Genomic DNA, 14,758 nt, shown 5'->3' with positions numbered 1-14,758 from the left:
TCAAACTCACGTTGTCACATTGTTGTCACTAAGGTGACCAACTTTTTTACAAGCAGGAGGAGGACACAAATTGTTGTGACTAGCGGGCTGACAAAGATGGAGGCTTGGCTGCTGTGAACACCAACTTTATTGCTAACACATATTGCTAATAAGAACAAGGCAATTCCGCGTAGCGGCAACAAAGACAACTCTTGCCGTCTGACAGCTGCTTAAATAGGGATGCTTAAATAGACGGTGCGAACCAATACGCGAGCAAGGATTTCCCACTACTTTTTTTTAATTATTTGATTTATATGCCGCCCTTCTCCGGAGACTCAGGGCGGCTTACAATGCGTTAAGCAATAGCCTTCATACTTTTGTATATTTTTATACAAAGTCAGCTTATTGCCCCCACAAACTGGGTCCTCATTTAACCTACCTTAGAAAGGATGGAAGGCTGAGTCAACCTTGAGCCTGCTAAGATTTGAACCTGCAGTAATTGCAGGCAGCTGTGTTAATAACAGGATGCTTTAAACCACTGTACTACCAAGGCTCTACTTTAGTTGCTCGCAACTCAACCAATCCGCGGCGGCTGGCAACAAGGCCAGCGTGAGTGGAATCGTAACTGTGAGGACTCAACACCCCTTCCCACCTGGACCGCGCACGTGTAGTCTGCCAAGTACGTCGGACGACAACGGTGCCATCCAGACCGTCTTAGTTCAGGCATGGTCGACAACGAGGGTGGAGCCGAGTCCTTGCTCCCTGGAACTATTGGATACTGCGCGCAACCAGGGGAAGGAAGACCCGAACTCGCAGCAGGCCCTGGAGCTCCAGGTAGGCTGTCTGACGAGAACAACTCGGTCGGGGAAGGGTGGCATGTGTCGGCCCAGGCTGGCGGGCCTCCTGAAAGTTTTTTAGTAGGTGAAATCGGCTGGTTTTGAACAGGTAGCGAGTTGGTCACATCGGTGACTCTTCGTCTCAGTTGATTTACATGCTGCCACCACACTCTTGGTGAGCTGGACCCTATAAGAATAGGGCCCAGTTAGTTGTGTTATTTGCCCCGGTAGCCACCTTATGTCATTTCTGAAGTTCAGGGTGTAGACCAGGTCCCCCACAGTGAAAGTCCTGGACTGTATTCGCATCCCTGGAGGTGATTCATGGGTGTAATTAGGGTGCAGGCGATCTAGAGTTGTCCGAATCCGCCTGTCCATGAGGAGTTCGGTGGGGCTGTGCTTGGTGGTTGTACTAGGGGTTGTGTGTTGTGTCAACAGGTACTGGTAGATCTTATGGTACCAATTTGTGGTGCCCAAACGGCGTAATACCTCCTTGGCAGACCGTACGGCCCTTTCCACCAAACCATTAGCGGCTGGATGGAATGGGGCCATCTGGGCATGGCGGATGCCCAATTTAGCTAGAAACAGCTGGAAGGGTACCGAAATGAACTGCGGACTGTTATTGGTAACTATGGTGTCTGACAGCCCATGAGTCACAAACAAACCCTCTAAAACCCGAGTTACAGCCGCCGAGGTGGTGGATGGCATGAGGGCGAGTTCCACCTACTTAGAATGTGCATCCACCATGATTAGGAAAGTTTGTCCAAGGAAGGGGCCCGCGACATCCAGGTGAACTCGTGCCCAGGGTGTTCTGGTGTCTCCTACTTGTGGACTGGGGCCGCTGTGAGGACGGGTCTAGATTGTTGGCACTGCTGACATCAGGCCACCCACTCCTCTATGTCCTGATTAATGTTCAGTCACCAGATGTAACTACGGCCGAGGGCATTCATGAGCATGATGCCCGGGTGGACATCATGGAGGCATGACAAGATCCTAGATCTGAGGTTGGGGGGTACTACCACCCTATTCCCCCACAAGAGGCAGCCCCTTTGCACAGACAACTCATGTTGCCTGCGGTAGTAGGGTAAAAATTCAGTTGCCACCTGTGGTTGCGGCCAGCCCCTGTGCACCCAGTCCAGGACTTTGGACAGGACAGGGTCGGAGGCGGACTGGGTCTGAATGTCTGAGGCGGTCACTAAGGAAGGCAATTTGTCTACTAATAGGACGGATGCTGCGGGGTCAGGGTCGTGGACAGCCAAGGGAAAGGGACAACGGCTGAGGGCATCAGCACGTCTGATGGCCTTTCCGGGCTTATATTGTAATTGATACGAATAGGCCGCCAAGAACTCCGCCCAACGAGACATGCATGGTGATAGTATCTGAGGAGTTTGTTGGTACCCTGCCAACAGCCCTAACAATAGCTTGTGGTCGGTAATGATGTAAAAATACCGACCATAGACGTAGTCGTGGAATCATTTGATTCCTGCCACGGCTGCTAACGCCTCCCTATCGATCTGACTGTAATTCCTCTCCACCGAAGACAAGGTCCGGGAATAGTACACGATAGGTGCCTCTATGCCATTGGACAGGAGATGGCTCAGGACAGCCCCCACCCCATAGGGGAAGGCGTCACATGTCAAAGAGAGTGGCAAGCTGTCATCGTACTGTATGAGGATGGCGTCGGAGGTGAGGACATCTTAACTGCCTGGAAGGAGGCAGTTGCCTTGTGGTCCCAACGCCACGGCGTTCTTGCATCCAGAAGCCTATGGAGAGGCTCCGCTAGCGAAGCCTTATGGGGCAAAAAAACAGCATAGAAATAGAGGACACCGAGAAAAGCCTGTACTTCGACCCTATTGGTGGGAATGGGGGCATTTTTAATCGCTTCCACCTTGGCTGGAGCAGGGCGGATGCCACAAGAATCAATTAAGAATCCTAAGAACTCGACTCGGGGCACCCCTATTCAGCACTTTTCCTTTTTTAGCTTCAGTCCTGCCAGAGCCGCTCCATGAGGCTCTGAAAAATCCCAGGGGCGACGCTAACCCCAAACTGGAGGCGGGTACATTTGAACGCCCCCCTGGTGAGTAACAATTGTCTGGGCCAGGGCAGTGGCTTTATCCACCAGAAGCTGTTGATAAGCCTGCGCTAGGTCCAGCTTTGCGAAGACTTTCCCCTGGCCCAGGGAGTGTAGCAAGTGCTGTACCACGGGTACGAGGTAGTGGTTTGCCTGGAGTGCCCTATTTAGGGTGCCCTTATAGTCTGTGCAGATTCTAATTGAGCCATCCTGCTTGAGGGGAATTATTATAGGGGTCTCCCACTTGGAGTGGTCAACTGGTTGGAGGACTCCTTGGGCTATCAGTTTATCTAATTCCTGGTCTGGAGCACAAGTGACACCCTTCGAGGTTTCAGGCGTATAGGTGCCACTTGGGAGTCCAAATTAAAGGAAATGGGAAGCCCCATACCAAGTTGGCTATCAAACATGTCTCTGAATTTGTGGGTCAGCTCAGCAGAGACGTCAGGACTTTTTGTCTGAATCCCAGAAACGGCCAGATGCAGGACAACAAACCAGTCCAACCCAAGCAGACAGGGAAGGCTGTCCCTCATGACAATCAGTGGCAGGCAACCTGCAAAGGTGTCATAGGCGACGTGGAATGTGCCACAGTCAAGAGTGGGAATTGGCTTCCCCTTCAGCTTGATGTGGCAAGGTTGCAAGCGCCGCTGGGAGATAGTTGGTAGCAAGGCTTTGAGCGTGGACCACGCGATCAGGGATTTGGAGGAGCCCGTATCGACCTCCATCTTACAAGGTGCGCCCTCCAATTGGACCGTGATATGAATTTTGCTATTGGAGAAGGGCATGGAGGCATGGCTGATGGCCACTGCAGCGACCTTGGCATCATGGGAAATCGGGAAACAGTCCTCGCGGCGGCCGGGCCTTCTGTCGCTTGGGTGCAGGCTCCCCCGCATCATCTGAGGCCGGAAAGGTTGCTCGGCAGTCCCTTGACAGGTGCCTTTGTTTCCCACATCGTCAGCAGACAGCGGATTTGAATCTACACTCAGCTCGGTTATGCATTCCGCCGCAGCCCAGGCAACTACCCTGGGTTTGACAGCAGTCGACTATTTCTTTTTCTGCGTTATCTTGAAGCGGCTCACCTCTCTGTCCACATCGGAGGCGCCTTCTTGGTCTGATCCTTCATAGTGGACGGACTGAGAAGCATTAGTGGGATGGCCCCCTCCTGACTGGAAATGTTGAATCTCCACCGAAGACTTGGCTCTCGGAAGCCCTGGCCTCGTCCATGGCTATAGGGAGGGTCAGGTCGGAATGGGCCAACAGCCTCCGCTGAAGCTTCAGACCAGCTGGTCAAGGAGCATATCGTCCAGCTTACGGAATTCGCAATGTAGCGCAGCTGTTCGCAGGGAGGTCATATACTCATTAATGGACTCCCCCTCTTTCTGGGTCCTCTGGTGAAACGCATGACGTCTAGCAATTTTCAAGGGAGCGGGAGAATAGTGGCATTTTAACTTGTCTAGCAATGTCTCCCACGGCACTGTAAACACTGGTTGTGGGGCAGCCAGAGCCCTCGCTGTTCCAAAAATCTCTCGTCCGCATGAACTAAGGAAGTAACCCCTCTTCCTAGCGCTTGACAGATCAGTCAGGTCGTTGGCTTGTAAGAAGCACTCGAACCTCTCGAGGTAATCGTCCCAGGTCTCAGAGGCCGGTTCGAAGGGCGTGAATGCCGGGAGGGCTGCTGCCATTGTAACTAATGCCGGGAATTTGCCTTAATGCAACGTCTCGTCGCCCGTGACTGACTGGCACCAATTGACTCAGGGCGCCTCAGCTCGGTCGGTGTTTCTGGCAGCCGTCACCTCAGAAACATCCCACCTTTGTCGCCAAGTGTTGTGACTAGTGGGCAGACAAAGACGGAGGCTTGGCTGCTATGAACACCAACTTTATTGCTAACACATATTGCTAACAAGAACAAGGCAATTCCGTGTAGTGGCAACAAAGACAACTCTTGCCGTCTGACAGCTGCTTAAATAGAGAGCTGTCAGACGGTGTGAACCAATATGCGAGCAAGGATTTCCCACTATTTTAGTTGCTTGCGACTCAACCAATTTGCGCTGGCTGGCAACAAGGCCAGTGTGAATGGAGTCATAACTGTGAGGACTCAACACAAATAAATTGAAGAAAATAAATATTCACTGAGAAAGAATGAGTCTAATGCATGTGTGTGTGCCGAGTTTTGGTAAGAAGTAAACAAAGCCGCTTGCACACAGCACACTTGCGCGCAGCACACTCTCTCAAAACAATTCTCCTGTGCGGAGCATATGCGTCTCATAATCATGTCTCGCTGCACTGTACTGAGCCTTGACAAATCATCATGTCAAATAGAAATACGTCACATCACACACAACGGATTGGATTGGCATCGATCCAATACAGAGATTTACAGATTAGTCTTCAAATATCGAAAAGGAGGACATGTAGGAGGACACTTTTTGAGAGAAGATAGAATTTACAAAAGAAGGACTGTCCTCCCTAAAGGAGGATGATTGGTCACCTTATTGTCACATGATATATCATGGCCTTCCCCGCCTTTGCTAAAATGGCCCATGGGCCATGAGTTTGATACCCCTGACTTATAGGAAAGTCTATCCAGGTAAAACAGAAGTTAATGCATAATCATACAGGTAAAGGAACTATGCTAATTAGGAAAAGAAAAAGAAAAAACACATGCACAGAGAAAATAGTAAGTGTGTATAGTAAAACTGTAATATCATACAGTCATGGATGATATTCTTCAGTATGTAAAAGTAATAAAAGAAACATTTAATTAATCAAATTCGGTTCTTAATGAATTTTGTTGAACTAAGTCATGTCCAACATCGTGGACAACAGCATACCTGTTCTCCACTTTCTCCCTAAGTCTGCCCAAACTCATGTTCATTGTCTTGATGACACTATCTAACCATCTCATCCCCTGTGGTCCCCTTCTCCTGTTGCCTTCTATCTGTTTCAACATCAGGGTCTTTCCCAATAAGTCCTCTCTTCTCATTTGGTGGCTAAAGTATTGGAGATTCAACTTCAGTTAATGAAATACAACAAAATAAGGAATAAATAAAGAATGCTTTTTACAAATTTAAGGACCTAAGAAAATGCTAGAGACACAAATAGATATCCTGCAATGGGACACAATACGAAGTAGTTTCTTGGTGCGATAAGTACAACAAAAAGTAATGTGACAATACAGCAAGTCATATTTTACAGTGATGAAAATGAGATGCTGCATAATTTGGGCTTTGCTTATTTCCTTCCATTTCTTTTTCTGGCACAGCCACGTGGAAGGTTTTGAACATGCATGCTTGGCTTCTGTCTGAACTTGAGATATGTTTGAATCTTTTGTTTTGTTTGAATCTGGCAGAAGATTCAGAAATGTTTCTGTTTTTGATTAATTTCTGCTTGCCAATTTATCTGAATTATTTATGGCATTTTTATGCTAATATCAACAGCAGAAATATTATCTAAATCATTTTGAAAACAGTCACAACAAAGCTTACTGATGATTAGTCTCAACAAGGCCAGAATTGTAGGCATGCAACCCATATGTGTCTTCTCAAGTGGCAGGAAGTGATTATTAGCTTCGAGTCCTTTCTGCATGTATTTGGAACAAAATAAACAGATGGGCCAGCTCTGGTATAGGAAGCTGGAGCTAATCCTGCTAGACTTCCCTATTCTATTCAATTGAAGTTAACAATCTGTGGCCTAAGATTGCCAGCAATCATTTGCTTACTTTAAGTGTCCTTAGAACAGGCTGTTCCATTGCATAAAGTGCTATTACAAAAACAAGAGATAAATCACAAGTGCACATACTTCAATAGGTACCTGAATGTGTAAAAATCTAACTATGGAAACATAGATTCTTCAGTTAGTCACATATTGCTTATTCCTTCTACTAAGTACAATATATTTTTAATAGTATAGTTTACTGAACAAGCTACAGATAAAGAAATAAAAACATGATTTACAAGTCAATATGCCCATTCACACAATATTCTAAACCAAAAGTCAACCAATCATGATTGGTTCTGTATTTAACACAATACAGAAACCTATCATTGGAAAAAAAATACAAATGTGGATTGCTATATATATATCTTGCTGTCTATACCACATATTTCTATGAATATTTTAGGAAAAGTAATAATTACACACTTGGTGACTTCATAAAATGTCAGGGGTGTTTTCAAGATATGATTTTGAAAAAGGTACAATGGTATACACAATGGTGCAACTGAAGCTTGATAGTATGTATACAATAGGTAGAATTTCAATCATGCTATTGTGGCTTTGACAATATTGATGATATCCCTATAAAGCAGTGTTTCCCAAAGTGTGGTATGCGTACCCTCAGGGGTACGGGAAGAGTTTGGTGGGGGTACGCGTTGCACCGGAGTTTGGTGGGGATCATGTGGGAATATCCACTGCACCGTGCTTAGCTGCGCCCACAGAACAAGGAAAGAAATAGGCGTGTATCGCCATTTTTACACGGGAACTGGGGCCATCATACATCGTATCGCAACTCATTATGGCGGGAACTTCTGCGCATCCTTCGCGCAGCTCGGGTTCGGCCATTTTTAAACTGCGGGAACATTAACAGTTGATGTTGAGCCGCGGAGCTGTTTAAACGCCGGAGAATTGCAGTGTTATCTAACGGTTAGACAGTCTTGTGAGGCGTGACACGGTATGAATATACTGCACTTCGTTACAGAGACAACTTACTTCTTTAATAGTTAGTTCCGGGCGCCTGTTATCGTACTTTAGTAAATTCCACTGATTTTGATTATTTTTATAAAATACAATTTTTATCCCTAACAGAGATTATGGATCACTTTTTTTTTTATCCCTAACAGAGATTATGGATTCTGTTAAGAAAAAAGCAAGGAAAACTTGCAAGTACGACAAAGAATATCTTAAATTTGGATTCTCATGGATTGGAGATGAAAATGAGCCTATTCCAGTTTGCGTCATTTGTTTTGAAAATCTAACAAATGAAAGCATGAAACCATCCAACTTAAAGCGCCATTTTGAGACAAACCATAATCAGTACAAAGATAAACCCATAGATTTTTTTGAAAATAAACTTAAGGGTTTAAATCAGTCTCGAAAAGTAATGCGGGGTTTGACGGGAGGCGACAATCAAAAAATACTAGAAGCTTCGTATCGGGTGTCGCTTTTAATTGCCAAATGTAGTGCAGCGGAAACCACTGGCGAAATTTTAATCAAGCCTGCAGCCAAGATAATGGCAGAAGTAATGATAGGAGATAGAGCGAAACAAACTTTTGACCGCGTTCCTCTCTCAAATAACAGTTCATCGACGAATCATTGATATGTCTAATAATGTAAAACAGATGTTATTATCTGATATTTCTCAAAGTCGTTATTATGCATTGCAAGTCGATGAGTCCACTGACATTGCGAATTTTGCAAATCTTATGGCGTCTGTTAGATACAGTTGCGGCCCTTTCTTGATCGGGATTCCCTGTGCACAGTCACTCACGCCCTCGTCACCTCTCGCCTTGACTACTGCAACGCTCTCTACATGGGGCTCCCATTGAAGAGCACCTGGAGGCTCCAACTGGTCCAGAATGCAGCAGCGCGGGTAGTGATGGGAGCAGCATGGCGCTCCCATGTAACACCGCTCCTGCGCGAGCTGCACTGGCTCCCAGTGGTCTTCCGGGTGTGCTTCAAGGTGCTGGTTATCACCTTTAAAGCGCTCCATGGCATCGGGCCTAGCTATCTTCGAGACCACCTGCTGCTACCGACGACCTCCCATCGTCCCGTGCGCTCCCACAGAGAGGGCCTCCTCAGGGTGCCATCAGCCAATCAATGTAGGCTGGTGACCCCCAGGGGGAGGGCCTTTTCTGTGGGGGCACCTACCCTCTGGAATCAGTTGCCCCCAGAGATAAGGAGAATCCAAGACCTTAGTGCCTTCCGCCGTGCCCTTAAAACCCACTTTTTCCAGCAAGCCGGGCTGGCTTAAGAAGAAATTTTAAATGTTTTAATTGGTTTGTATTTTTAATTTTGGGCCAAATTTATATATATTTTAATTGTTTTTTAATATTTGTATTTTATGTTTTTTTTTAATTCTGGCTGTACACCGCCCTGAGTCCTCAGGGAGAAGGGCGGTATATAAATTTATATAAATAAATAAATAAATAAATAAATAAATAAATAAATAAATAAATGAAAAAAATCAAGAAATTCATGACGACTTTTTATTTTGCCAGCCTTTATTAGGTCACACAACAGGAGAAGATATCTTTAATGTTATGAATACATTTATGCAAGAGAACAAAATTGATTGGAATAGATGTGTTGGAATAAGCACAGATGGAGTAAAAAGTATGGTCGGAATTAATAAAGGACTCGTTGCAAGAATTCAAAGTGTTGCTCCAAATGTCATATCCACACATTGTTGCATACACAGAGAGGCTTTGGCAACACGTAAGATGCCCGCTGATCTACAGAAAGTTCTAGATGAAAGCGTGAAAATCATTAACTACATTAAAAGCCGTCCTTTGAATGCACAACTTTTTTCGCAAATATGTGAAGAAATGGGAAGTAGTCATACTCAGCTGCTTTTTCATACCAATGTTCGTTGGCTATCTCGGGGAAAAATTCTAAACCGATTGTTCGAACTTAGACATGAACTTCAATGCTTTCTTAATGATAGATTTGAGTTGAGAAATTGTTTACATGACTGGAAATGGCTTTGTAAACTAGCATACTTAGCAGATATATTCTCTGTTTTAAATTGCCTCAACTTATTGTTACAAGGCAAAGAAATTCCATTGTTTCACGTTCAAGATAAAGTGAACGCTACCATCGCAAAACTAAATTTATGGCAAAAGAGAGTTGGTAATGGAGAAGTAGACTCGTTTCCCTCTCTTCATGAGTTTATAACAAGTTTGGCTACTAAAATTGAGGCTGATCCTCTGAAATGCATAATACAGCATTTGGAGAGTTTGCAAGTTGGCTTGAAAAACTATTTCCCTGATTTAAACAAAAATATTGAATGGATAAGATATCCGTTCAACATTAACACAACATCCATGCCAGAAGGTTTGTCGCATGCGGAAGAAGAGCAATTGTTGGAGTTAGCTTCGGATGGATTCTTGAGAAATAAACATAATTATAAAATAACATCATTCTGGTTACAAATGCAACATGTGTATCCGGTTTTAACAGAAAAAGTCCTGAAATACATCTTGCCTTTTCCAACTTCATATTTATGCGAAGTGGCTTTTTCTGCATTTGTAGACATTAAGTCGAAAAAAAGGAACAGACTATTGGACGTGGAACCGCATCTCAGATTAAAATTAACAACCAGGGAACCAAATTATGATGATCTGTCATCTCAACATAAACAATTTCATCCTTCTCATTGAATCAAATAAATGTTCTTTATAATATAACTTTTGTTTATTTTGTGTATGTACCAAAAAAAGAAAAAATAAATATATTTTGATTTTTATTAAAGCATATGTTTTTTATGAGGGGTACTCAGCGTTATGAAAATTATAGAAGGGGTACACATATGTCAAAAGTTTGGGAAACACTGCTATAAAGTATTATGTTGATACATTTTATACAGCAGCCTTTGATCATAAAATATTAAAAAACACTAGGAATGAGATTCATGCCACACAAATGAACCAGTTTTAGTAACTGCTATTTAATTCCCTACCAATAGAATTATGAAAAAAATGACTGACAGGAAAAATAAACTGCCATTTTCTGGCTTGTCAATAGTCAATATGGCAAACAGCAAGAGGATTTAAAGCAAAACATTCTGAACATTCAGTGCAGGTGTGAATAGAACTCAGTCATGATATAAATAAAACCTATTTAACCTGTTCACTTTAATTTTAAACAGGAATGACTGCTTGATTTTCCTACTGTAATATTTGCATTAAAAAAAACAGGTTATTTTTCTGTTTGCAGATTGGATTACAATTTATCTGTACACATTCTGTTCTGTACATTTTTGCCCCATATAGGAGTATTTGCAAGTAATTTTCTCACATGCTAATATATGTATTTTTTAAATAAGAGAATTTGCATCAAAAGCTTGGAAAAATCAGAAAAATTCGCAAAAATTAACTGCTCCAGCATATGTACAGTAACTAGTTCTGGACATGTAAATGCAAACCAACTGTACTTTTAATGTTGATAAAATTTATCCTTTAATTTCCATATTCTATCAATTGGCTGAAAGTAACAAAGGTACTATACCAGTTGGATCAAAGTCTTGAAAATAATCGGGACAATTCTGGTCAGCATATTCTCCAGCTGGTGTATCATCCCAACACAGCCATCCATCCCAGGTCCGGTTACAGTACAATCCTAGAAATTTGAAAGAAATATAGCTTGATAGTTTTGGGGAAAATACACTGACCTTCTTTTCTAAGATCAGAGTAATGTCTACCATGTTCATGAAAATGCCTAGCATTTTTGTTGTTTTTGCGTTAAAAGGCAAAGACTCCTTTGAGTTGAACTTGACTCCTGATGATTATATCTGTAATTTTCTTGGCAACAATACAGAAGTGGTATGTCTTCTGACATATTTTTTTCAATTTTGCGGAATGTCCTACCATCCCAGGATATTGCACTATCTCCCAATCCAATTTGTAATTTGGTTCAACTTGACTTAGTTTTTCAAAGCTGCCAAGTTCACTAGGTTATGTCACCTGCACTGGATAACATTGTTATTATTAATTATTAGAGCTTACTTCACATTACATCCCATCAATCCAGGATAATAGAGTGAATTAAATAAGGTCTATCAGAATTTAAGCCAGTATTGACATAGTTAAGTGGTCCCTTAAGTGCAGTGGTGGGATTCAGCCAGTTCGCACCACTTTGGGAGAACCGGTTGTTAACTTTCAGAGCAGTTTGGTGAACTGGTTGTTGGAAGAAATCATTAGGGCAGAGAACCGGTTGTTCTCTGCCCTAATGATTATTTGAATCCCACCACTGCTTAAGTGTGTACTATAACAGGGATCACTGATAATAATTCCATGACCTCGTTCTCCTGCATCATTGCAACTTGTTTATACAACAATTTCTTAGGCACCTAGATTCGCCTTTAGTAAGATGAGTGGCATACAGGTTAGATGAATAAAAATAAATAAATTTCTTGTTATGCTGTAAGGTTCCTGGTAGCTGACTTAAACAAACATTCAATTTTAAAATTTTGTTTAACAGAATTTATTGAAAAGAAAGGGATAGAATTACAAGATTTTCAGCAACTGAATTACAGAATTACTTCAAAACATTATCAGCTTTTTCCTAACAGACGTAATGTGAACTGGAGAACAGCTGGTTCTTTCCCCTTATTATGGAGAATTTGCAGGTGGCAGTTTATAATACTTCTGAATCTCTCTCTGTCTATGAGCATGTCGTTATTATCTGCTAACAACAGCAATAGTAGAAAGATTCAGAGCTGGTTGCTTCCAATATGGCAAAAAGTAAGATATTTGAGTAAATAGGAACACTGACAACGAGGGGACAAGATTACTTAGGCTGGATGGTATTCTTGAGTGTCAGGGCCATCAAAATCTGGATCTGACAGTATAATTATGTTACTTAAATCTGGCAATAAGTCAATGAAATGGGAAAGTCATCTTTGAAAGTTTTGTGGCTAAATGATATTAGAACCCAAAACACTAATGGGTGGTAAAAATTGTTAAATATATCTAAAATGCTTGGCCACCCTTGGAGTTGCTATCTAAAAGAAAATACTACTGATTTGTTGGGCAGCTTGAAAGTAGCTCCCAGGTGCATTTTCCTCATGATGGGAAGTCCAAGTGTTTCAGGTGTGGGTGGATGGTCTTTTCTTAGAAACACAAAAGTTAAAATGTTCAGCTTTTTGTCTGATAATTATTGACCTCAGCAATCCTATTTCTTTTTTAGATATAGCACATTTTCTTCCAGACTTTGTACTGGATAAAAGAACCCTATCATGGAATTAGTGGAAAAGATTAAGAAAACAACAAAAATGCAACCAAAATATATTTCTGAAAGACAGCGCAGTCAGTTATGTAGGAGGCTTAGTTTTTAATTTTGAAAAGATTTGTCATTCTATGAAATGAAAAACATTTGTATTTGCTAATACAATACAGAAACTTTTTCACCTGGGGGAAATAAAACAGGTTCCTCCACCTGCACATTCTTGTTATTTTTGAAAAAAAGAATAAAAACTAACTTTATTTCTGCACAATATGTACTTTCAATCTGCTTATTTGTTACCCTCAATTATTTGTTGCCTCATTAAAACAATCTTTTTTCCTTTTTACTATATATTTTTTTCAGTTCTGTATTATGCAACCTTACCAATGATATTTTTTTCATTTAACAAAGATATTATTTATTCTGTTCCTTCTACCGAAGAAGATAGCATTTTTTGAAAGCTAAAAAGACCCCTACTCTGTGTGCCATGATTTTTTGAATGGCATGCAATCAAGTTAAATGGTAGAAGGATTAAAACAAAAAAATGTATCACAATGCAGCAGATATCTCTTGAATATGTTCTATCTAAGGAAAAAAAGGCAAACTCTTTTATACATATTTGTTAGAGTACCTTGCTTAAAACATTATATCAAGAACAACTCTCTAATATCTATTATTAGATATCTAATACTTCTGCTTTAGGAGAATGAAATGAAATTCCAAAGCATTTAAAAAATATTATATAAAAGTAAGCTCTATGTTATGAGGACTTTGGTGGCAATAGCAACAGTATGCATTTTAGATCTGCTCAACATTAAAGGTGATATTGAAATTAATATCTCAAACCCAAGTTTCCTAGTCTGCTTTCCTCAAGATATTTCATACAATATGCACTAATTATATAAAAATGGTAAAAATAAATGTGCATTTCTTGGTACTATGCTTACCAAAGATGAGAAAAAAGAACATTTAAGACATTCAAATGTTGACAGACTGATGTGAGCTTTATGTAGTTCACTGTGAAAAATTAATGTTTGTCAAAAGAAAAAAAGTGGCTGTGCATTGCAATATAATTCTACCAATTTTGCTAAATGGAAGTCAAATTTAGTCTTTCAGAAGAAATGTAAAATCTAAATGCTATGAAAGTAAGCTATGTAATAAAATGATGATGCAAACAAGAAGAATAAGTTTAAGAATTAATAAGGAATGATTATTGATTGAATACAAAAGTAAATGAAAAACATAGGAAGCAAGTATATAGAAGTTATTTGATCATATACAAAGGACATAAATGAGGACTGAATCACAAAACACATAGTTAGCAGTTAATATATTTAAACAAACCATCAGTCCTGGATGTGATTGATAACATCACGGGAAAAACTTATATATATATAAATTTATGTACAGACTTGGTAGAAGCAAATTTTTTTTAGGATATAACAGTATAAAGAGATTGAATTAAATTAATCAATGGTATATTTAGCTATTTTCATTAATTATCTTTTTCTTGTTGCAATTTGTTTGGCTTAGTATTTCTTATTCCTTGTTTGCCCTTGTATAATTTCCTTATCCCAGGAAGAAAATGGTTACGTACAGAGGTGGGTTTTAGCAGGTTCTGACAGTTCTGGAGAACAGTAGCAGAAATTTTGAGTAGTTTGGGCAACCAGTAGTAAAAATTCTAATTGGCTCTGGGCCCATCTATTCTCTGCCTCCCAAGTCCCAGCTGATCAGGAGGAAATGGGGATTTTGCAGTATCCTTCCACTGGATTTGGGAGGAAATGGGGATTTTACAGTATCATTCTCCTGGAGTGGGGAGGGAATGGAGATTTTACAGTATCCTTCCCCTGCCACACCCACCAAGCCATGCCACGCCCACCAAGCCACACCCACAGAACCCGTAGTAAAACAATTTAAAACCCAGCACTGGTTATGTATA

At 41.4% G+C, this 14,758-nt stretch overlaps 1 protein-coding gene across 1 annotated transcript in view; it reads right to left on the bottom strand.

The window, feature by feature from the left end:
• CALCR (calcitonin receptor) overlaps positions 1-14,758 on the bottom strand; it is a 168,815-nt gene that overhangs the window by 52,226 nt on the left and 101,831 nt on the right. The window contains exon 4 of the mRNA XM_034402015.3: positions 11,104-11,214. Coding sequence (XP_034257906.1) covers positions 11,104-11,214 — 111 coding nt within the window. The remainder of the gene's footprint in view (positions 1-11,103; positions 11,215-14,758) is intronic.

This window comes from Pantherophis guttatus, chromosome 4 (genome assembly GCF_059756535.1).
Source record: "Pantherophis guttatus breed Tessera chromosome 4, ASM5975653v1, whole genome shotgun sequence".
Classification (NCBI taxonomy): Eukaryota; Metazoa; Chordata; class Lepidosauria; order Squamata; family Colubridae; genus Pantherophis; species Pantherophis guttatus.
Note: the sequence above shows the minus strand (reverse complement) of the source record. Positions and strands in the feature narration are given on the sequence as shown.